Source organism: Molossus molossus, unplaced genomic scaffold (genome assembly GCF_014108415.1).
Source record: "Molossus molossus isolate mMolMol1 unplaced genomic scaffold, mMolMol1.p scaffold_m16_p_1, whole genome shotgun sequence".
Taxonomy (NCBI): Eukaryota; Metazoa; Chordata; class Mammalia; order Chiroptera; family Molossidae; genus Molossus; species Molossus molossus.
Genome location: NW_023425344.1, coordinates 103,719,960 through 103,745,075, shown reverse-complemented (window position 1 = coordinate 103,745,075; position 25,116 = coordinate 103,719,960). Strand labels below are relative to the sequence as shown.

At 40.3% G+C, this 25,116-nt stretch overlaps 1 protein-coding gene across 6 annotated transcripts in view; it reads right to left on the bottom strand.

Moving 5' to 3' along the window:
• Nucleotides 1-24,775, bottom strand: part of ARHGAP21 (Rho GTPase activating protein 21) — a 151,283-nt gene extending 126,508 nt beyond the window's left edge. For 2 of the 6 annotated variants that reach the window (XM_036257079.1, XM_036257123.1), the window contains exons 1-2: nucleotides 24,674-24,775; nucleotides 22,875-23,316 (exon numbers count right to left, since the gene is read on the bottom strand). In XM_036257079.1, the coding sequence (XP_036112972.1) occupies nucleotides 22,875-22,952 (78 nt within the window). In that variant the 5' untranslated portion in view covers nucleotides 22,953-23,316; nucleotides 24,674-24,775. Of the gene's footprint in view, nucleotides 1-22,874; nucleotides 23,317-24,016; nucleotides 24,092-24,148; nucleotides 24,204-24,291; nucleotides 24,318-24,673 lie in introns of those variants that run through there. The other 4 variants (XM_036257105.1, XM_036257086.1, XM_036257115.1 and 1 more) reach the window with 4 other exon arrangements.
• Nucleotides 24,776-25,116: the final 341 nt, after the last annotated feature.

Sequence of the window (25,116 nt, the reverse complement as noted above, 5' to 3'; positions counted from 1 at the left end):
TTCCATTGCTGGCCAACTGGATCAACCCATCGCTAAGTTCTATTGCAACCCAATATTCCTTTGGAATTAGCTAGAGTAAAGAAGTCTTCACAAGGTCCAGGATCCCAATTAGAAAGTTTTCTGATGATGAGGCTAACTAGTGAGTTTAGTAATAGCTGCAAACTAGTTACTAAACACTAATTTTTTTGTTTGTTTGTTTCAGCTGTAGTAGGCTCCCAGTATTATAAATTTTACATGCTAAGATAATTGCAGTATCTCTCTTCTTTCATTCTCTAAGCAGCCATTTGACATCCATATTTTTACGGTAATGTAAATCCATTAAGGAGAGAACCCGAAAGTGCACTGAGGGATCAATCTTAAGATGGAAGAAATATAGACTAAATGACCTCCATCTCTAATTTCTCTGATACATTAGTCTACTGTGCTCAACCTAAACTATGAAAATATCTTTTCACCATTCCAGTCTAGAGAGAATAGAACATAAAGGAAAGGACTGGAAACCCAAAAGTCCCATTTGAAACGAAGTTCATGTCTCATAAATGTCTGTTTATACATTGGCTAAGGGAGAACTGAGGAATAAATAGCAGTATGTATGTGTACGGGGAAGGGTTGGTACATTTCATTTATCACTCACTGCTTTCAATATTCTGAAGTTAGTTCTTCCAAATTTCAAACAATACTAAAGACCGTTTCTAAATAAGCAAGAAGAATATCCACAAAGTGATAAATAATCCTAAAAGGTAAATAATTCATTAATTTTTAAAGATTCACTGATAAATGAAACAAAAAGCTATCATGCAGGTTTCTTTCTATTCTATTATGCTGAATATGTACAATATTTTTTAAGATTTATAAAAGCAGTCTACAGCTGATAATGACTATGTTGATTGAAGGTTGAAAGAAAAAAAAATAGAGTTTTTGCTTCTTAGGAAAGAAAACTCAAAAATATGATAACTATCGTAAAAAATATATCCAGCAAATTTTCTCTACTGCACAATAACCTTCCTCAAAAGACTGTCTTGTCCTAGAATAAGTTCAAAAAAAGAACAATTCAATCCTATAATGAAAGAGATCAAGAACCAAATTTCATTAAAAATGAAAAACTAACTAAAAAGTAACTCATTGCAAAATATTACCTTCTTATAAACACAGCAAATGCCTCACAAAATATGTAACATTTACCTTATTCTACAATTGTATTGCTTTAATTTCTGCTAGTTTTATTTTCCCCTCCCCCACCACTTTATAAATAAAGTCCCATCCATGCAGCTTAAGAGTTCATTCTTTTAGAGAAATTCAGGTCATCAGAATTGAGATATGTCATGGTACACAAGTATTTCAATAAAAAGTAATAGTCTAAAAGGTTACTTTTTTACTGTTACAGGAAGACAGTGATTTCATATCAAGTATTTTTCAAAGATTTTTTTAAATATATTACAGCTGTTCTGAATTAAAAAGTAAAAATAAATATTTATCAAACAAACCTGATCACTCCATGCACAATACAGATTGCACAGTAAACTCCAATTGTGGTTGCTCATGCAGTCGAGAATCCTACACTGGGCCATGACTGCCTAGAGCACAGCCTGCATGTCTTCTGTGACTCAGCTTTTGTCAGCACCGGGGCGCTGTTACAGGAGCTCCGACCGCAGTGATGTGATCCACAAATAGGATCTTCCCCTCCCTTTCCTGTCCTGGCAGCAAGAGCTGACTGGCAGGACTACATCATCTTCCTAAACATCAGTACATTCAAATTACTAGATCACAAAGGAAACATTTTTCATAAAAGTCTTATTCTATATTTATTATTATTTAAATTTTTTTTTTTTAAAGATACACTGTATTTGCTTTTACCTTCTTTCTGGGTAGCATAGACTAGCATGCATTCATTCCAGGAAAATACAACCTGGGAAGGTGGGTACAATAAATCAATCACGGCGACTGTTCCAACAAACCAGCTCTAACACAAGGTGGTGGCAGCACCCCTGACCCATACACTGTACTCAGTCCAAAGGGCACCTCTTTTCTCAGTCTCTCAGTACATCTCACACTGCTAACAACTCCTTAAGTGTCTCTCGCCCTGGGTACCATATCACCACTCTCTTGGTTCTCTTCCTACTTCTCTAACCATCTTCGCAGAAGGCAGTATAGCAAAGTAAGAAAGCCCAGACCTCAGTAAGACAGACATCATTTCTTCACCTGCTACCTTCCAGATGTCTGACGAAGAGATAAGGGCTTAACTTTTTGTTGTTGTTCTTAATCCTCATGGGAGGAAATTTTTCCCACTGATTTTTAGAGAGTGCAAGGGAGGGAGAGAAGGGGAGAGAGGAAGGAGAGGGGGGGAGAGCGAGAGAGAGAGAAACATTGATGTGAGAAAGAGACATTGATTGGTTGCCTCCTGCACATGTACCAACCAGGGCCGGGGATAGAACCTCCAACCCTTTGGTCCTTGGACTAACACTAACCACTGACACACACCAGCCAGGGCAGGGGTGGGGCTTAACTTTTGAGCTTCAACTCATTCATTTGAAAATAACACCTGCCCTCATGGGGGTTTTAGTACAAAATAACATCTGTAACATGCTTAAAGCAGTGTCTTACAGACACCTAATAAATGAAGGTTATTAATATTCTTAAGATGGGCCTCCCTTCCTATCTAAATGAGAAACGTACCTCTCATTTTTTATTCTATCCTTAGGATAAAAAAAATCCCATGATTTTAATTAGTAATTACTTCCAAACCTTTCTCCAGCCCAACCCTTTCTCCCAAGCTCCAAACTTGCATGTCTAGACTCTTGCTAAATACATACACCTAGATACCTTATACATATTACATGTCCAAACGAACTCATTATCTTCCCTCACAACCTGCACCAGCACTGTAAACCCTCGTCTGCATAAGGGCAACACAATTCGTCCCCTTCGTCACTCTAACAGTAGAAACCAGAGATCCTAGACTCCCTCTGCCTTACCTCTCACATCTCGTTACCAAGTCCTGTCACCTCATCTAAAATGTATATTTATGCTGTCTTTCTTCTCTCCCCACGTCACTGCCTAAATTGATGGGGGTCTCCCAATCAACCTTCTCCTGAACCACAGGGCCTCAAGCTGGTCTCCCAAATGTCCCATCTCACTCCCTCTGGAATCTTGCCTCCACAGGACTACCGAAAGAATCTTCAAAGCCACAAGCTAAGGTATGCCTAAATCCCTCCCTTGCTGCTTTCAGCCTCCAGCAGAGTTTCCCAAAGTATGTTCCCACTTGTTCTATAGAATAAAGAATATAAATTAGTTAATGAGAAAAGTCTCCCACAGCAAAATAAATGTGCAAAAAAACCAGGTTAAACAAAAAAAAAAGTTGCAAGGTCAGATTCAAAGGTCTCAAAATCTGAACACTGAAGCTCATAGGAGCTTGTTTCTAACTAGTCTTTGAAATCTTTAGCTGGTTTGTCTTCCTGTCCCTTAATTGGTGCTGTTACCCAAGGTCCCAACCTTGGCCCTCTTCTCGTCTCATCTCCCCCATTAAGCTCATCTATTCCCAAAACAATAATTATAGATGTCAGCTTAATTGACCACTGCCTAACTAACTTGTCAGACAAATCAAAATTCTCAATGCCCGCTGTGAGAATACTGGATGATCCCATGGCAAGTGCCAACTCTTATGTTTGGGAAGAGAACCTCCAGCCACTCATGTCTGCTCCCACCAAACGAGATGCTTAACCCAGTTTATTTTTGGACAAACTGCTTAATGTCAGTGATTTATGTTATTGTTATTATATGTAACTTAGATTATGGAAACTGATGAAATATGAGTAAAAATGAGAGTTATTTCTATGAAAGTTGGAATGCTTTGAAAAGACTCAGTAAAAGCTATTGCTCACTTCCATGTTTTTCTCTTCCTCAGTCTTGAGGTCTTATACTTTTTTCTCCAGTGAGGTATTAGAAATTCTCTCGAGCTGTAGCCATTAGATATATTCAGCAATACATTGCCATCAGTGGGTTTATCTTCCCAGGAAGTCCGTGTTCCCAAGAAGACTTCCCCTGATGCCTACATTAGGTGAGCTCTGCCTGCTGTGTTTCAGAGCTCCAAGCTCTCCTACGAAAGCAACACTCATGGCACTCTCTTATAATCCAATTACCTGGCCCTTTGTGCTGCCCGTTACCCATGTATAGCCATGATGGCAAAGCCAAGACCATGTCTGTACCTTGACACTGCTGTATCCCCAGTGTCTGGCACTTAGAAGGCGCTCAGTAAGCATTTGTTGAATGAGTCAATAAATGTGGAAGGAAAATTCTAAGTATGATAGGAATCTTCAATACTAGAAGCATCAAATTTGAATCATTTAAGATAACTTTTATTTGGGGGACCAAAGGGTCATTATCACCAGTTGTAAGGAAACACAAATTGCTTCCTTCCTTAAATGATCCCATTAAGCTGTTAGGACAGAAGGAATTCTAGCAAAATCCCAAATACCTATACTAAGACTATATATTCTATCCCCACCTGAGATTCTGAACAACTCCAGAAGAGGGGAGGGAAGGGTTTCAGGCATCTTATATTCAAAAGTTACCAGGTGGTCTGATAGATCTTTCTTAGTAGTAAAGAACCACTAAACAAAAGTTCATACCAAAGGGAAAAAAAAGAACTTGAAGACTAAAGACACAACTATAATCAAACTTTTATAAGTCATTCCTAAACACAGTGTATAACTTAATATTGTTGTAATACTTATTTCCTGGTTTAGATTATTGTACTATGGTTATTTAACAGATGTTTACATTAGGGAAATGTGGATGAAGGATACAAAGTATCTGTAGTGTAATAGTATCTTTGCAACTTTCCTGTGAGTCTACAGTTATTTCAAAATAAAAAGTTAGTGTGAAAAAAACCATAAACAATTACCACTCAGTAGCAATAAACATCTCTATCATCCAGATGTGATCCTGAAATATCATTCACCACTAAAAGAATATAGGGCTTCTTTAAAAAATGGCTGATTCCAGGTCTTGGGCAGGAAATATACATAAAAGCTAAATTAGAAAATCATTCTGGACAGAAAGCTACCAAAGACAATTAGGCTCATGTCATAAGAACTTGGGAGAGCCCTGGCCAGTTTGGTTTAGCGGCTGGAGCGTTAGCCTGAGGTCCAGAGAGACCCGGGTTTGGTTCCCGCTAAGGGCGTGTGCCTCGGTTACAGTTTGTCCCTGGCCCTGGCCCTGGCTGGTCGTGCGGGTGGCAGCCACTCGATATGTCCCTTTCGCATCAATGTTTCTTTCTCTCTCTCTTCCTCTCTCTCCCTCCCACTCTATCTGAACAAAAAATGGAAAAATGTCCTTGGGTGAGGATAAAAAAAAAAAAGAACTTGGGAGAAACCTGGAAGAGGCTACCACTAGTCAAAAATGAGACAATTGGAGCTACAATAAGAACTGACACACATGACATATGTTTACATCTATCAGTTAATACAGATAGGCAGATAGGTAGCTAGACAGACAGGCAGATAAACAGATAGGCAGACACACATAGGTCACCTTTTGAATGGATTTAGTTCTATAAAAAAAAGGAAAAGCAAGCCAAAAAAAAATCATAAAGTGTCGTATGATTATTAGATGTTTTCCCCCAATATATATACATTTGGGTAACATACATCTACAATCCTACATGGACATGTCTGAAATTCAAACAGGTCTGAAAGTTAAAACATGTTCTGTAACCCATTGATGGCAAAAACTGCCCTGTCCTGAGCCGACATGAAGCTCTTTCTAAGCCTATTTATCCCTCATAGTATAAAAATGTGTGCATTTATAGGAGAAATTGCTCTAAGAGCTGGGTGCTATTGCAGAACCTGTATCATCATCCATTTCTAAAACTTGAAAACCTTTGAATTCTGAAAAACACAAGAATTTTGGATAATGGATTAAAGATCTATACAAATAACACTAGAGATCAGGGTAACCTGATGGATGGCAGAAGTCCAGAAGAAAAGAAAGAATGAGGAGGAAAAAACAGGAAGCAAGATCATCTCCCCGGGGACTGGGAACATCTTTTCTACCTGGGGTCACTAAGGTCAGAGCAAGCTTTACAAGCAGGTAAAATTTGAGCAAACTTTGAAGGAAGCATGGGATTTACACAATCGAGAAGGCATGGGAAAGGTATTTCAGGCAAAATGGACATGAACAAACATGAAAACACTCCAGACTTCATGTATATTCAGGGGACAATGAATCTGCCATTTGCTTTGAGTAAATGTTTTAGGTTGGACAGTAAGACATTAAAAGGAAGAAATATATATACTGCTATTATTTTTAAATCATATCTTTATTTTTCAACTACAGTTGATCTATATTATCAGTTTCAAGTGTACACCCTAGTGATTAGATAATACATAACTTACGACGTGATCATCCTGATAAATCTCACACCCATCTGATACCATGCATAGTTACTAGAATATTATTGACTCTATTTCCTATGTTGTACTTTACACATCCCTATGACTATTCTGTAATACCAATTTGTATTTTAAATATACTTTAAATCTTGTTACAGTTGCTCAGCTTTAAATGAACTGCGGCGCAGGCTTTTCCAGAAAAACTTATAAAATATGATCAATCTAGCACTCTAGAGAAACAATAAGTAGAACCTTATGACACCTATAGAAAGTTACCTTCCATACCAGACCAACTCTAGGACAATAAACTCAGCATATAGCTTTTGCTCACTAATGCCATTGAAGCAACAGGAGATTTCAGTCATTTGGTACCATAATTTGACACTTTGAAGACATCAAGTTTCCTAGTTTGCCAAAAGATAATACAGGGTTGATAAAAGTTTCAAGCTGTCTATTAATTTGCCATTGAACTGTTTACCACTTAAATAACTGAACACAAACTCTTTCCATTAATGAGAAACCAGTAAATCCAAATTAAAGTAAAGGTTTTTCTCCCTCAAGTTTTTTCCTCCCTTCTGGTAAATTTATGATGATCAAGTTAACACTCTATCCATTAAATCACTATATTCCCCTTCTGTCTGTGTAACCTTAACTAAGCTCTCTGTACCTAAGTTCCCACATCTTTAAAATGGATATAATAATATATACCTCATGGGGTTGTTGTGGGGATAAAATGAGGTAAGGTACTTAATAAGGGTTCGATGTTCTCTCTTAAAACCCTAATCGACATTTCCAGCAGATGCTCAGCCGGTGTGGTTCAGTGGTTGAGTGTCAACCCATGCACCAAGAGGTCGCCAGTTCAATTCCCGATCAGGGTACATGCCCAGGCTGTCAGCCTGATCCCAGTGTGGGGCATGCAGGAGGCGGCCAATCCATATTCTCTGTCATGGATATTTCTATCTCTCTCTCCCTCTCCTCTCCTCTCTCTCTAAAATCAATAAAATAATTAAAAATAAGCCCTAAAATTATCTAAAATCTACTTTATCTCACTGTTTTCTGGAAACACATTACAGTCTAGCACTTACAGTTTATTAAGATTAAATAAATATTAAGGCTGCCCTGTCCAGTTTGGCTCAGCGGTTGGAGCATCGGTCTGCGGTCCCGAGAGACACGGGTTCGGTTCCCGCTAAGGGCATGTACCTCGGTTGCAGTTTGTCCCCGGCCCTGCTTGGGTAGTGTGGGTGGCAGCCACTCGGTGTGTCCCTTTTCATGTCGATGTTTGTCTCTCTCTCTCTCTCTATATATATATATATATATATTTTTTTTTTCTGTCTCTCTCTCCCTCCCACTCTATCTGAACAAAAAAATGGAAAAATGTCCTCGCGTGAGGCTAAAAAATAAATAAATAAGTAATTAAATAAATAAATAAATAAATAAATATTAAGGCTAGTAAATGTCAATAGCATAAATAACTGAAGTGCAACAGGAATAAAGAATATTAGAAGTCTGTGACACTCAAAACTAGAGACAGATACATACCACATGCCAGAAATCAGACTACTAAATAACTTTATTTATATATTTCCAAGCAAAAAAAGTACAAACTACACAGTTCTTTAACAACCATATCACCTTTGCAAAGTCAGAGAAAATCTTATTTGGAAACTGATTTACAGATTAACAAGTGTTTATTATGATATGACTTTTCTTCCTCAATTTGGCGGTTTTCCTTCTTAATCATTCTCACCCTTTGCCTGGCTCACACTGCCCTGGGCCTGAAGCAGAGGGCCGCCACCTGCAGACTTCCACAGGTCCCTGCCATTCCCCTCAGGGCTGGTCTATTGTGAGTTGTAAAGGTCCTTGATATATTCTGGAAGCAAGTCCTCGATGAGATACATGGTTTGAAAATATTTTCTCCCCCTCTGTGGCTTGATTTTTCACTTTTTTAATGGTGTTTTACAAAGAGCAGAAGTTTTTCGTTTTGATAAGTCCAATTTATCTTTTTTTTTTTTTTCACTCTGGCTAGTGTGTTTTTGTGTCCTGTCTCAGACATCTTGGTCTACCTCAGAGCTACACATATTTTGTTCTGTTTTATTGTCATAGGCTTCTGGTTACTTTAGTGTGCTATCTGGGCTGACTTTTCTGTGCAATGTAAGGTAAAGGTGAAGGTTCATGTCTGCCCACAAAGATCTTCTTCCAGCATCACCTGAATTCACGCCACTGCATTCAAATGATCGTACTCTGTTCTCTTCCACAGTTCTATACATCTATCATTATACCAATTCCATACTGTTTTTATTTTGTGGCTTTTTGAGTAACAATTATGAAATACCAGAGTGAGTCCTCCAAACTTTGATCTTTTTGTGATTACTCTATGTCCTTTGCCTTTCCATATAAATTTTAGGATCAGTTTGTCTATTTCTAACAACAAAAAAAGTTTAAACCCTGCTGAAATTTTAATTGGGATTGAATTGAATTTACATAGCAATGTGTGGCTAAGTCATACCTTAATTATAGTGAGTTTTCCAATCCATAAACAGTATATCTTTCTATTTAGCAACGTTGTATTTAAAATATTAAAACAATAATGATATTATTTTTATTCCACTAATTGCTTATTGACAGTATATAGAAAATAGTGATTTTTGTATAGTAACTTTGTATCTTTCTATCCTGTGACCTTGTAAAATTACCAGTTCCAGCAAGTTTTACTGGTAGATTCCTTACCACTTCCTATGTGAACAATCAACATGAGACCATGTTGATTTCTCTTCCTTCCCTTTTTCCTTCCTTTTACTTCTTTTTCTTGACTTACTGCACTAAGAAGGATCTCCAGTTTGCTGTTCAATGGAGTATGAACAGCAGATAGCCCTGCCCTCTTCCCAATCTCAGCAGTAATAAAGTCATCAATATTTCACCAAGTACAATAGCAGTACGGAGCCCCTTTATCAAAGTGAGTAAGTTTCTTTATAGTCCCAGTTTTCTCAAAGTTTTTATGATGAGTGAGTGTTAAATTTAGTTAAGTGCTTTTTCTGCATCTACTGAGATGATCATATAACTTCCTCCTTTATTCTGTTAACATGTTAAACTCTTAATATGTTAAAATGATATACTAACCTCTCATTCCTGGGATAACTAGAACTTAATCATGATATATTATCTTTTGCATATATTACTAGATTTGATTAGCTAACATTTTGTTAAGGATTTTTAGATCTATAATCATGAGGGTTACTGATCTGAATTCCTCTTCTTATAATGTTCTCATCTGGCTATTGCCAGGGTTATGCCACCTCATAAAAAGGAGAAAGGTGTTTCCTCCACCTCTATTTTTTGTTTGTATAAAATGTGTATGATTTCTTCCTTAAATGTGTGATAGAATATATCAACACCACCATCTGGATATAGAGTTTTGTTTCTCAGGAGGTTTTTTATTGCAAACTCCTTTTCTTTAACCTATATGGCACTAGTCAGAATTTTTTTTCATTTCTTCTTGCGGCAGTTTTTGTAATTTGCATATCTTAAGGTATGATACTATGATCTATAATAAATATGTATTTGGTCTCCATCCCCATTTGTGGCACAGAGATCCTAAAACTCTTGGAACTTCCTGAGTGATGAGAGCATCAGCGGTCTTTTGTTATGTTAATGAGATGACTTTTGGAGCACAGCATTTCTAGTGACCATAAACTAAGAAGTTCTACTAATCTCTTCAGCTAGGAGTTCTTGTACAACTCACACCACCCCAAGAAAGACTCCAGTGGTTCCTGGTCATCCCACTGAGTCTACAGTGTAATTGTAACTGTTCCTACTAGTATGATTTTTTTAATAAAAAAATAAAAGGCATCTAAAAACAAAAACAAAAAAACACCCAAATAATCCAATTTAAAAATGGGCAAAGGACCGAAACAGACATTTCTAAAAAAGGACATACAGATGGCTGACGGGTATATGAAAAAGTGTTCAACCTCACCAGTCACCAAGGAACCTCAGTGAGATATCTGCTCGCTCTCTTAGAATGGCTATTGTTAAAAAACAAAAGATACCAAGTGCTAGTGAAGATGTGGGGAAAAGGGGAGCTTGGGGACACTGTTGGTGGGAATATTACTTGGTAGAGCCAGTATACGGAGGTTCCTCCAAAATTAAAAACAGAACTATTATATGATCCAGCAATCCCACTTCTGGGTACTTAACAAAGGAACTAAAATCAGGACCTTGAAGAGAATATTGTTCAGCCTTAAAAAAAAACAAAGAAAATCTTGCCAATTGCAACAACTTGGATGGATCTGTAGGACATTATGCTAAGGTTATAAGCCAGACACAGAAAGACAAAATACTGTGTGATCTCACTTATATGTAATCTAAAACAGCCAAACTCACCCTGGCTGGTATGTTCAGTAGTTAGATTATCAGCCTTACACTGAAGGGTCTCAGGTTCAATTCACACTCAAGGGCACATATCTGGGATGCAGGTTCAATCCCCAGGCCCCTGTTGGAACATGTGTGGGAGGCAAACAATCTATGTGTCTCTCTGACATCTATGTTTCTCTCTCTCTTTCCCTCTTCTCACCCCTCCCTCCCTCGCTTCCACTCTCTCTCAAAAAAAAAGGAAAAAATATCCTCAGATGAGGATTAACAAACAAAAGCACAGTAAATACCATTTTTTAAAAATTAAATTAAAAAATAATAAAACAGCCCTGGCTGGTTTTGCTCAGCGGTTAGAGCATTGGCCTGCGGTCTGGAGAGACCCGGGTTTGGTTCCCGCTAAGGGCACGTGCCTCAGTTGCAGTTTGTCCCCGGCCCTGGTTGGGTCGTGCGGTTGGCAGCCACTCGATGTGTCCCTTTCACGTCAATGTTTTTCTCTCTCTCTCTCTCTCTCTCTCTCTGCCTCCCACTCTGCCTGAACAAAATATGGAACAATGTCCTCAGGTGAGGATTAAAATAATAATAATAAAACAGTCAAACTCATGGAAGCAGAGGAATTGCAGGAATTGAAGAAGTGATGGTCAAAGGGTACAAAATTTTAGTTATGCAAGATAAAAAAAGTTCTGGAAATCATAGTGCCAAGAGCTAACAATACCATGTTGTATACTTTAAATTTACTAAGGTGGTAGATCCTATGTTAAGTGTCGTTATGACAAAATAATAACAGTAATAACAACAACAGTAAAGGAGTTGGTAGGAAACTTTGGGAGATTGTGGATATGTTTATGGCCCTGATGGTGGGGACTGGGGTGTATACTTATCTGCAAACTCACAGAACTGTATACATTAAATATGTACAGTTCTTCACATACCCCAAAATAAAGGGATTTTATTGTGTATTTTTTTAATGTGTTTTCATTGATTCTTTAAAGAGAGAGAGAGAAACATCTACGTGAGAAACACCGATTGGCTGCCTCCTGCATGCCCCCTACTGGGGATAGAGCCCACAACCCAGGCACATGCCCTGACAGGGAATTGAACAGGGACCTCAGTCCATGGGGCAACACTCAATACACGGAGCCACACCGGCCAATAAAGGGATTTTAAGAAAATGAAATAATCTAAAATATTCAGAACTCTGAAATATTTGGGCATCTGAGGACTATTACAGAAGTAGGACCTTTCGAGAAGTTACCCCTGGACCTCTGTTTAAACAGCTTTATTTCAAAGTCAACTAGAGAAACTGGGGTTTTCTATTAACTCTCAGTGGCATTAGCACTAGGGTCCAAACTAAACATTACTTCCTCAGAGAAAAGAAATACGTCCCCTTATATGCAATCACATTCGAGGACATCAGTTTTCTCAAACTCTTTTTTTAATCCTTCTAATTCAAATCGTTCTCTTTTGAGATGCCTATCAACCTTGATTAAGCTTTCTTCATTTGTTCACTGGTCTGGCTCTGCCAGATCCTCTTTGTTAGTGGTTTTGCTCCTTCTCCAACATCACTCTCGCTGACGTCAAGAAATCCTGCTTCTATTGCACAATTGGCAGTTGGACTCTGTAATTAGTTTACATTGTATTTGCATTGTATTAGCGAATGCATCTCACAGTCAGTGAGACTGAAAGACAAGATTGATCCAATGGACAGACACAATAACTGCTGATGTTAATGGAGAAAGGGTATGCAGAAAGTATTTTGTTAATGATTTGTTTATTATTATTTATGTTAGAATGATCTCTGAAACCCTTCACAATGTATACGTAGGTAAAGAACAATATATTTTTTCTTCCACTGTGTTACTATTCTTGATAATTAATATAAACAAAAAATTACAAGATGCTCCAAAGAAATTATTCTAACAGTTATTTGCATAAAGAAAATGATATGAAATAAATTACTTTCATAATACAGCTAAAAAGTAACAATAGCTTTAGTGGAACCGAAGTCAGAGTTCTAGCACCTTAAAAATGTTCACTTTTGATACATAAAAAAAAACCCCACCCATCACTTACATTTTAAAGAGCTCTTTTGAGCCCTGGCCAGTTTGGCTCAGCGGTTAGAGCATTGGCCTGTGGTCCAGAGAGACCCGGGTTTGGTTCCCGCTAAGGGCACGTATCTTGGTTGCAGTTTGTCCCCGCCCTGGTTGGGGTCGTGCGGGAGGAAGCCATCAATGTGTCCCTTTCACGTCCATGTTTCTCTTTCTCTCTTCCTCTCTCTCTCTCCCACTCTATCTGAACAAAAAATGGAAAAATGCCCTCGGGTGAGAATAAAAAAAAAAAAAAAAGCACTCTTTTGATATAAAACATATTATAGGAAAAGAATATTATTTTGGAAAACTAATAACATTTAGAAATATGTGAAGTCTATAAGAATTTAGACTTTGAAAGTAGCTGTGACTATTATTTAGTCCTATTGTTCTTACACTTGGAAGATCACCAGGGGACATTTTATATATATATATATTTTTAAATACGTTTTTATTGATTTTTTAGAGAGAGAGATACATCGATGTGAGAAACACTGACCGGCTACCTCCTGTATGCCTCTTATGGTGATTGAGCCTGCAACCCTGGCATGTGCCCAGACTGGGAATCAAACCAGGACCTCTCTCAGTCCATGGGATGCTCAATCCACTGAGCCACAGTCCATTGAGCCACACCTGCGGGGCCACAGGACTTTTTTTTGTTAAATCATCACACGAGGACATTTTTGCATTTATCTTCACATAGAGCAGGAGGAGGGAAGAGAGAGAGAAACATTGACATGAGAGAGACACATTGAGTGGTTGCCACCCACTGGACCCCAACAGGGGCCGGGGACAAACTGCAACCAAGGTATGTACCCTTAGTGGGAACCGAACCCGGGACTCTCTGGTCCGCCGGCCAACGCTCTAACTGCTGAGCCAAATCGGTCAGGGCCCACGGGACCTTTTTTAAAGTTAAGGTTTTGGGGTCTCATTCCCAAGGATTCTGTTCTGATTCATTAGCTAAATTGTGAGGAAAAGAATCTGTAGTTTCAAAAGTTGTTCAAGGGATTCTAATAATCATCCAAAATTACCTGACTTATATACCTACCAAAGGAGGAATCTCCTCTGTAATCTTCTAACTGAAGGTCATCCTATCTCTGCAAAGAACACATTGGCCCATTTAACTATCCACTGATCCTAGTTCTGCCCTTCAGAGCCATATAAAATTCATCTTTTTTCCCATATTATGATCCTTAAAATATCTTTTTTTTTTAATTCTTCACCCGAGGACATTTTTCCATTTATCATCAGACAGAGTGGGAAGGAAGGAGGGAGAGAGAGACAGAGAGAAACATCGATGTGATAGAGCCACATCAACTGGTTGCCTGCTGCACGACACGACCAGGGTCAGGAGGAACTGCAACTGAGGTACATGCCCTTGACCAGGATCGAACTCCTGACTCATTGATCGGTGGGCCGATGCTCTAACTGCTGAGCCAAACTGATCAGGGCCCTTAAAATATCTTTGTACAGTGCTTTTTAAGAGTTTCTCCTTTCATACATTTATAAAACTGATTGATATATATCATCAATTTTGTAATTGGAGGTAGACAGATAGACCTCCAACCCCCTCCTTGTGTGCAAAGGATATCTAAAATATGTTATTAAATAAATTAAAAATGTAAACTGAAAACAGTTTCCTAAAAGCATTATAATAAATATCAGGTTTAAAGTGGGTGCCCAGACCTGGCTGGTTTGGCTCAACAGTTAGAGCGTTGGCCCGTGGACCAGAGAGTCCCAGGTTCGATTTCCGCTAAGGGCACGTGCCTCGGTTGCAGTTTGTCCTTGGCCCCAGTTGGGGTCGTGTGGGTGGCAGCCAATCGATGTGTCTCTCTCACACCGATGTTTCTCTCTGTCTCTCTCTTCCCCAGTCTCTCCCTCCTGCTCTATCTGAAGATAAGTGCAAAAATGTTCTCAGGTGAGAATAAAAATAATTAAATAAATAAATAAACTGAGTGCCCAGAACAATTCCCTCCCCTCACATTCACTAAGATATGAAATGTTTCCAGAAGCCAAGATGCAGAATCCAGAGAAATTAGATCTCATTGATCATACTAACAGAAGTTCTTTTTTTTTTTTATATCCTCACCTGAGGACATTTTTCTATTTTCTGTTCAGATAGAGTGGGAGGGAGAGAGAGGAAGAGAGAGAGAGAGAGAAACATCGACGTGAAAGGGACACATCCAGCGGCTGCCACCCACACGACCAACCAGGGCCGGGGACAAACTGCAACCGAGGTACATGCCCTTAGCGGGAACCGAACCCGGGTCTCTCCAGACCGCAGGCCGATGCTCTAACCGCTGAGCCAAACTGGCCAGGGCCAGAAGTTCTTTTAAATACAGAATCTTTACTTATTAGAAAAATACTAGGAATTTAGATATGTAGTTATCCCACGGTTACAAAAAATGATGACTATTAATCCCCAAGATCATAGTAGATAAGACACATCCAGAAGAAATATAACCATTCTATCTACTGATATTTAAGGATACTCTACATTGTAAGTAATGAGAAAAACAAAATGTTCTTAAGACTAAGTCTGTCAAGACATATTAAAGATTAATGCAGTAAACAAAAGAGAAATCAAGAAACTGTCTTTATTACGTTAGAAGGAAAAAGAAGGTGTAGGGTTATAAGCAATACTACATATATCTCATGACTCATAGCCCTGGCCAGTTTGGCTCAGCAGTCAGAGTGTCGGCCCGCAGTCCAAAGAGACCCAGGCTCAGTTCCTGCTAAGGGTATGTACCCCAGTTGCAGTTTGTCCCTGGCCCCGGTTGGGGTCGTGTGGGTGGCAGCCAGTTGATGTGTCTCTCTCACATCAATGTTTCTCTCTCTCTCTCTTCCTCTCTCTCACTCTATCTGAAGATGAATGCAAAAGTGTCCGGTGAGGATAAAAAAAAAAAAAGAACTATGCCAGATTCTCTTCAAAACAGAGACAGACAACAAGGGAAAAAGGCAATAGGTAACCAATTCTGAATCAAAAACATGTCCATTATCAAACAGAAAACTCATCAATAGCTAGTCTGACTATGGAAAAGTAAATAAATTCAACTTGCCATTTTCTGATAATTGTTGGTTCTGTTCTATCTAAAAACTTTTTCTTGCATATTAATAGATAATTAGGAAAAAAGAGAACTTATAAAAAATCATTTTCATCACATTGGGTTTATTCAACCTACAGTACAATACATCCATTGTCTTTCAGAGTTATCCTAAGAGGTACAAAAGGCCATCTTCCAGGTTTTATTGCAAACTGAACTACTTACGCAATGCTTGATTTTTTTAAGGAATATGACAACTTGCCCTGGCCAGTGTGGCTCGGTTGGTTAGAGTGTCTCCTATGCACCAGAGGGTCTCGGATTTGATTCCCAGTCCCAGTCAGGGCACGTAACTAGGTTTCAGATTTGATCCTCTGGTCAGGGTACATATGGGAAGCAACCAATCAACGTTTCTCACTCTCCCCACCACCACCACTTTCTCTCTCTCTTTCCCTCTCCATCTCCCTTCCTCTCTCTAGAATCAATGAAAAACATATCCACAGACAAGAATTTAAAGAAAAAATATGACTGAAAAAAATTATTTTGGTGGAAGCAATCCAAAATTGAGCTTTTGAGTGAAGATGTCTTTCTACTTAAGCCAACAGAATATATAAAAGGCTCATAATATCTTAATGTATTTGATTCCTTATGGTCAATTAAAATTAGAAAAATACTGGGATAATCTTTAAGTCCAATAACCTTTCATTTTACTAATCTAATCACATCGACCAGAAAGAAAAACAAGTGCCTACCATATGGTCTTTCTGTAACAGAAAATAGCTGCTTTCAATAACAGCATCTGTGCATCTTCATCAACACTAGCAGTGCCCATACTTAAACCAGCACATTGTTAAATATAATAAATTGACCGGGCCTTCACAAAGCAAAGAACAAAAGAAGTCACTTCTCTACTAGATTTGACCTGGTCATAACTAAAGCAATGACAGACCAGAGATTATATAATCAAGGAACATGAAACTTCATAACACATTAAACTTCGAAGAAATGAATGCTAAGGAACACTAATAATGTGTGGAGAAATTTTCTTTAGACCCGAGTCATTTTTTTGATGGCCCTTATCTAGTGCTAGTCCCACTCCATACATTCAAGCCCAGACTTCTGCTGAAATGCCTCTTAATCATATCTGCTGCTCTTCTTAATGCCAACAAACTTGGCCTTTAATCCTAACTTACAGCATAAAGCTTCTGACATGCAATGGTATTCTGACAGATTCAGGTGCATGAACAAACACAAGTTCCAAATAAAATGATAGTGTTATATTATATTGTACTGCAACTAGCCCAGAGTAAATCCTAAGCTTCCAGTTAGGAAAACATAGGCTTTTAAAACAATGTTGAAGTATTGTTTCAGTAGTGTGTATACTTTTCAAAAAAGTGTTCAAGCATATTTTAAGCAGTGCAGGTTTTCTAGAAACCAGATTTTCACCAGACTGATAAAATATTACCTATTTATAAAATCTGTAAATACTGTCTTTTTATTGTAGTTTTGGAATTAAACAAAAGAGAGAAAATACAAAAATAATACAATCCCAAAATTCTCATCATTCAGAATTAACAACTGCCAACATTTTGTCATAGTCCATGTTGTAATCATTTTTAGCTCTTAATAAAATGTTTGATATTAAAAATAAAAAATATAATAAGGAGTATTCCTATACTAGCCATTCATTTTAAGAAAAAAATGTGTCAATACAGACACATTTTCTTTCTATACTTTCTCTACTAGTCTGATTCCCTACCCATTAATCTATTAATTATTATTATCTCATCTCTTAGTACAAATTATTTCATACATTTGTACTATACACCGCCTTGGTTACTGTTACTTAGTTATCAGCTTCTGAAAGACAAGAAAGATGCAAAGAAAAACAGCACCACAAATGTTAACAGCAGTCCTACTGGAAATACAGGTCTAAGGAAGAACATACATTTCATATTCTACATATTTTTGTATAATCTAAATTAAGTATTCACATATTACATACCTACACAGAAACTCAGTAACATTGTGAAATATGTCTTAGTCCTCATTTCATTCATTCATTGGGAAAAAAAACAACCTGAGGTCCTACAATGTGCTAAGTACTCTTAGGCACAAGAAATACAATGTAAACAAAACAAACTGCAACTAACACTTACATTCTAGATTCAGTATCTATCCAAATAAATAAGCAAAATGCCAATCAGCATGTCAGCTGGAGATTATGTGACAGGGAGAAAAATAAAGCAAGGAAGGAGGGCAGGTCCTGTCACAGGAGCAGGGAAGAGGTGTTCAATAAACAATGGTCACTAAAGGCTTCAATCAGCAGATGACCTCTAAGCAGAACCAGAAGCAGACAAGGAAGCCAGCTGTGAGGACACCCTGGGGGTGGGGGAGGTCACAAGAAGAGGGTACAGCAAGTGGCAAGGCTCTGGGAATGGCATGTGCAGTAAGAGTCCAGAACAGCCAGTACAGAGTGAGGAGGGTGAGAGTAACTAGAGGTGGGATGGGGGGGGAGGGGGGAGACAGGGATAAACTGCATCAGGCTTTGTGGGGCAGTCAGAACTTTGGCTTTTATCCTGGGGGAAATGAGAAGCCATTAGAGGAATTTGAGCAAAGCAGTGACATGGTCTGTTTTATAAAAGGCTCACTCTGATTACTGTGTGGAGAATAGACTCTAGCCTGGCAGGAACTGAGGCTGAGAGACCAGTCAACCAGATTTGTATGTTATGCCTGAGAAAAATGAGAGATCAAAGATCACTCCCAGATTCCTGGCCTGGAAGGGTGGAATTACTATTGCTTAAGGTGAGAAGGACTGTACAAGGAGCAAATTGGGACAGTGAGCTGGGGGAGTGGACGTAGAGAAGTGGGAATTTGGTTTTGGGTATGCCTATTCAATATCCAGGAGGAGTTTCTGAGTAGGCAGATCACTTGGACATAGAAACCCGAATTCAAGGGACAGGTCAGGGTGGACACACACACACAAATATATGTGTATATGTACATATATGAATTAGCAGTTTATACTTGATACTTAAAACCACAAAACTTAATACAGCAAGAGGAAAAAAGGATCAAACTGAGCCCTGAGGTATATGAAGATTTAACAGGTCAGGAAGTTGAAGAAACTTAAAAGAGACTGAGGAAGAAGAAACAAGAAGGTAGGAGGGTAATCAAGAGAGTCTAGTATACTGAAACCTAAGTGAACATTTAATGAACGTTAAGGCCTTTCCTACATACCCATTCATTCAACGAATATTTATTAAGCACCTGCTATGTAGCACACACTATAAAGGAGGGGATACTAAAGGAAGGGTGAAGGAAAACTGCATTTATAAGGACCACTTATAAGGACCTGAAATCAGTTCAGTGTAAGATGTACAGAAAGAGGAAACAGATGAGATAAGAGATTGATTGCAGCCCAGACTATCATTGTCCTTTAAGAATTCTCAGGAGTTTGAACTGTATTTCCAAGCAGTGTGGAATCAGAAAATTGTTTTATGCAGGGGAATACAATGATCAGCTTTCTATTGCAGGAAGAGCAATCTATGGCAGAGACAGAGCGCCGGCCCGGGTTCACCTTCGAGATGTGGCCTGAACTCAGGTAGTGGCAGTGGGAATGGGAATGCAGACTCAATAGGATTTTGGAGAGGAGGAAGGAGGAGGAAGATGAGGGATGATAACCTAGTTTTCGACCTGAACAAATAAGCAGATAGTAGTGCTACTCACTAAAAGAAGAAACACAGGTTGATGATAGGGGAACAATTTGTTGAGTTTGAAATGCCGGTGGGCTAGCAAAAAGAACTGGTAAACAATAGTCTGTATAGGTCTAGAGAGAAACCGTAAAATCTGAATAGAGTTGCAAATTTGTAAACACTGGCATACATTCAATTAAAACCAGGGGATGGTGTAAAATAAAACCTGGGGAATGAGAAAAGAGAATAGGGGAACTGGGAGGGCCTGGCTCTGGTTAAAACCAACATGAAGGGGGCAGCAGAGGAAGAAGAACCCTAAAAACAGAAAGAAAGTAAGAGGGAAAGATATGAAGGGAGAGAGAACTTGAGAAGGAACAAGGGACTCTGGGATAAAAGTAAAGTGTATAGTGTGTATTCCAGAAAGAAGAAAAAAAGTATAAATTTTCATATGAACTCATGCACAGAAAAAAGCCTTTATGTTATTATTTACACTATTCCAAAATCAACCAACATATTTTTCATCAGCTATAACACATTCTAGTCATAGAATAAAGTTAGCCTGGGTGAAGAAGCAAAACATAAAATAAGTTAATTAGCATTAGTAAATAAGCTTATTTTAATAATGGATAGTAAAAGTGCTAAACACTTGGACAACACTATAACTGACAGATAAAAAGCAAAATAAATGTTGATATCAGAAAAACAGCATGTCTAGAAAGCTGAAAGCCAAAGTTTTCACCTTTGGAAAAAAGAAGAAAAAGCGAGTTGAACCTCAAAGGATAAATATTAGATATGAAAGTGAGAGAATATCAGAGGATTCAGAGTCTACACAGTGACTTTGTGAGTGAAGTTACTAAAGGCTAGATGTCAGACTACTTCACAGATCAAATTGTACACACACACACACACACACACACACCAGAAACACTTATCTGGCTCACAATAAGTTAAACCAATTTTGAAAAATACATCTTCGATGTGCAAAATATATGATTTTGTGTGAACACAGTGTGTCATCCTTACTGTATAATGCCAATCTAGATATATTGTCACAATCCTTTATTACATAAGGAGATTGTTATTTGTTTTTTAACCTTCCAATATATTGTTGGGGGGGGAGGGGGTGGTGGTGCCTAAATTTATTCATCCAGCAACACAATTAGATTCTAATTCTGAAGATGAACAAGAAATTTCTGATTATTTTTCATCAAAGCAACAGACCTTATTTGTAGAAGGTGGAGTTAGCTAATTAGATTAAGGCATGAAACAGCGGAGCCTACTAACTCACTATATGTATTTCTTCTGTTTTACAAAATTACATTTTTGGGCTGATTAAAAGCATTAATATTAAGACATATATGCTCATCTCTTGGTTAGGTAAAATCACACATTTATTATTCAAACACGTATTAGAACATAGCTATTGGTTTTCAAAAGTTTTTAAAAAATGATAATACTATCCCACAATGTAATACTTCTGATCAAGTTAAGCACCAATATTAAGTGCAGTGTTCAAAGAAATATCTATCAAGCCAAAGCAGATATACAAACTCAAGTATGTATGAGCAAAATACAGACAATGCAGTGTTTCTCTGGTTCTCAGACTAGAAATAATAGGGCCATGCCAGCAGTAAGGGCCAAGTGAAAACAAATTTTACAGCCCTTAAAAAAAAATACATAACTGTCATTGTTAATAAAAGCCGAGTTTGCAACTGGAAACACTGCCTTGTAAGCCAAGGACAAGATGTGTGTATTATAAATTCTTGGTTTCAGGACATCCTTTAAATGACCAAAAAAAAAAAAAAAAACACAAAACCCCACAAATAACATTAGTTCTTGCAAATATAATGCAAATGAATGCTAATTAAAGTATTCATGAGGCAGGGACAAATAAGGCTTTAGGACCACAGTACATGTTATTATGTAACTACAATACACATTAAGCAATCACCAGTTGTAGGTAGGCCTTCCAAAAGGAGTGATTATGGTTTACCATGATCAGAGGATTGTGGTGTTATACTTAATCACATTTTTTACCTGCAAGCAGGTGTTTACAGGTGTGGTGTCAAGAAGTAAAACACTGATTCTAACTGTAAACCTATAGCTCTGTCTGATAAATTATATTGTACCTACCTCCCTATTTTCTGCTTAAACTTTCTAATGCAATATGAAGTAAGCTGCACGATGTAATTTTCTCTGCATGCTTTACAAACAAAAATGTAACCCTTTTATTCATTTTTATTAAAATGCCAAAACTCACACACTTAGAACTAGACCTTGTTTCAATGACTATGAAGTTAAAATTTAACACTTATGAGATACATTTGGGAATATTACTGCTATCTAAAGAAACCTTCAATCTTTCAGTAAAAATACAGGCATTTCAAAAGAAAAGTTTATAAGAATAATACTCCTCAGTATATTTAGCAAGCAAATTAAATACAATATAGTCATAGAAGTAAACTCCAAATATAATGAGGGGGGGGAGGATATGAGAGGCAACAGGGCATATGGTGTCGTGAATTAACAGATTTTCTACAATTTCTGACCTGCCTGCTCAAAAAATTTCAGGAAGCCTGGCATAAAGTCTTCTGGGCCCCTCCAAAGATGCTGGTCTGAAGGCAGTGAAAGCCACCCAACAACCCAGAGCAGCTCACAGATCTTTTGAGCAGTGAAAGGAAGGGCCTAAATGACAGTGAAGGCAGGAGATTTTTCAGGGAGGTGGAATTACAATCCTATAAAGTAGTTTTCCAAGGCTGTGCCTAAACTAGCCATTAGAAAAAGACTTGTTTTTCTACCCAATAAAGAGATCCACACCAACAGTAGCAAGGACACCCACTGGTATCAGAGAGGTAGCTTCAGGTGTAAGCAGCACAACCAACTGCCACCACCTGAGAGGACTAATCCTGGATATGCACATACAAAATTCACAAAGCCACCCCCCTTTACCAGCCCAACTCCAAAAGTACTGGAGAATGGGGACTGAAGGAAAACAGAGAGTTGGTATTCCCAGACAACTGAAATGGGAGAATTCCCCACTCAGAGGTGACTGGATGGTGACTTTTCAAAGTGAGGAAAACATTCTTGCAAAGAAATCACTGGCAGTTCCTGGAAATAAAAATGGGCGACGCTTCACCTTGCTAGTGGTCAGGCAAGGGTGCTGCCACCGACCAACTCAAAGCTCCCAAAAGCCTCTTCTTAGGCCTGGTGGCAAGTGACCCTCCCCCGAGGGGCCCAGAGAGGACACCCCCACACACACTAGCCACAGTGGGCTGGGGATACTGTCTCTGCACTTACCTCGCAGGCAGGAGACCCGTGGGCCTTGAGCGTGTCACCATCTCCCTCCGGCAGACCAGTTCGACGTGTGGCCATCATTTCATTTCAAATCACAAAGAAGGGACCAACCCTTTGGAGTACACATTGGGGGTAAATGCCGCCACACAACAAAAAAATGTAATAATTCCACACCAGGCTCCAAGGAGAAACACAGGGCCGGTGAAACAAATAATGTGCCCGGGAAGGAATGTTTTTATGAAGCCCCAGCAGGATGCCCCGATGGTTGCTTGGGGCTTCAACTGACTGCACCGTCTCCGTCCATTTCTCTAGACTTCAAAAACAAAGACAGGCTTCTTGGCAGCTAGTGAGGCCAACTGCAGAAAGCGGTCCCCTTCCTCCCGAGTTCAAGTGGAATCTGAGTGGGTTGTGAAGGCTAGAGCGCCGGCTCCCAACAAGATCGCTCCTGGAACAGGGAAAAGTTAAAGGGCGTGAACTTTCTCCAGACGCTGACCTTAGCCTTGCCCACATGTCTACCCCAACTGCGCATTTCCAACACCTGGAAAAATAATTCGATCCACGCTGATGAACCACAGAAATTAAAGTTGAAATAAGCCACACACACACACACACACACACACACGAGAGAGAGAGAGAGAGAGAGAGAGAGAGAGAGAGAGAGAGAGAGGGAGAAATGTATAAATCAGGCGAAAAGAAACATCAGAACTGTATGGTGGTTACGACGAACATTCCTAGCTGTTGTGCAGCCCTCAAGAAAAACCATTCCCTTTTCAAGTGCATTTAATTAATGTATTTTTTGTGCATAAGGGAAGGAGTGTATATGTTCTTCCGCATCACCCAGATAGATATACTTAAGGGAAGTTTTCTTTCCACGAGACTAAAATGGGATAATACTTTACAAAAACCCTCCTCGCTCCCCTCCCACCCATTCACCCCAAAATAAAAACAAAAAGCCAGCCTCGGACGCGGCCAGCGCCGGCTGGGTGACTCGGGGCGCCCGCAGCCTGCCCCTGCGCCCAGGCCGGTGTCCCCGAGGAGGCGGCTGTTTTCCTTGGCCCGCGGCAAGGCTGGGTGGGGACCGCGCGGGGGCGGGCGGGACTCGGGCGCAGCTCCCTCTCTTCCCAGGGACATGATTCCGGAGCTACCTAAATGAAGCCGCAACACAAGCAACTTCTATTTAGTTGCTGCTGCCCAAACTACCACTCGACATTATATCTTTCCCTTTCCCTGTGGCCACCTAGGGGGGAAAAAATAGAAAAAAGAAAACCACCACCCACCTACCACGATTTCCTCCGCCCCTTCCAGAGGCGGGTCGGTGATCTCGATCTCCGGGGAAGGGCGGCCCAAATATGTGCTTTGAAAAAGGTGTGGGGAACCCAGGTCATGGGTGGGTGGGGGGGACAAAAAGCGAGGAGCTCACCCTTCCCGCCCGCTGGGCGCGGCGGCCAGCAGGAGCGCGGACGCGGGCCGGGGCGTCGGGCCCGGCCGGGACGCGCTAGGCCGCAGGCTCGGTTAATATTCATGAGCGGCGGGGAGGCGCCCCTCCTCCACGGCCGCCGGCCGGACCCCGTCGCCCGCAGCCGGCCTTTGTGCCCTTCCCTCCTCCCGCGGGCTCTCCCTCGCTCCGCACACGCGGGCGCGGCCCCTCCGCCCCCGCCGGGCGCCAGCCGTCGGCTCCCGCGGGCCGAGCGGGGTGGTCCGAGGTGGCGGGAAGGGAAGGAGACCACGGTGAGCCGGGCTCCACACCCGCCCGCGGGCGCTGCGCCCTCTCGGCTAAGGCGGAAAATCAAACAGAAACGCACCGGAGGAAGCGGCGAGTGGATCCGCACCGGGCCGACCAGCCCCAGGACAGCGCGCTCCGCAAGCCAAGTGCGAGCTGGTCCGAGCCGGACGACGATCCGGCGCTGCCCGCCGCGCGCTCCGAGGCCGCCGCCCCCGGCCGGCTGCTCCCAGGCACCGCCGCGACCTGTCCCGGCCGGCCCCGGGCTCTCGGCCGCCGCGGGAGGGCGTGGGGCGGGGCGGCGGCCGCCGGACTCTCCCCTAGCCTCGCCGGGCCGGGCCGGGGCCGCACTGAAGCGCCGGCGATCGCCAAGTGACAGAAGTGCCTTGCTCCGCTGCCGCGCCGAGCTGTTTCCCGGGGGCGGATTTCTCGCTTCTTCCTCCCTGGATCCACCTCCTCCCACTCCACCTCCTTCCCCTCCCCTCCCCAGGGGAGGCTCTGGGGCTGAATATTTTCTGTCTTGAA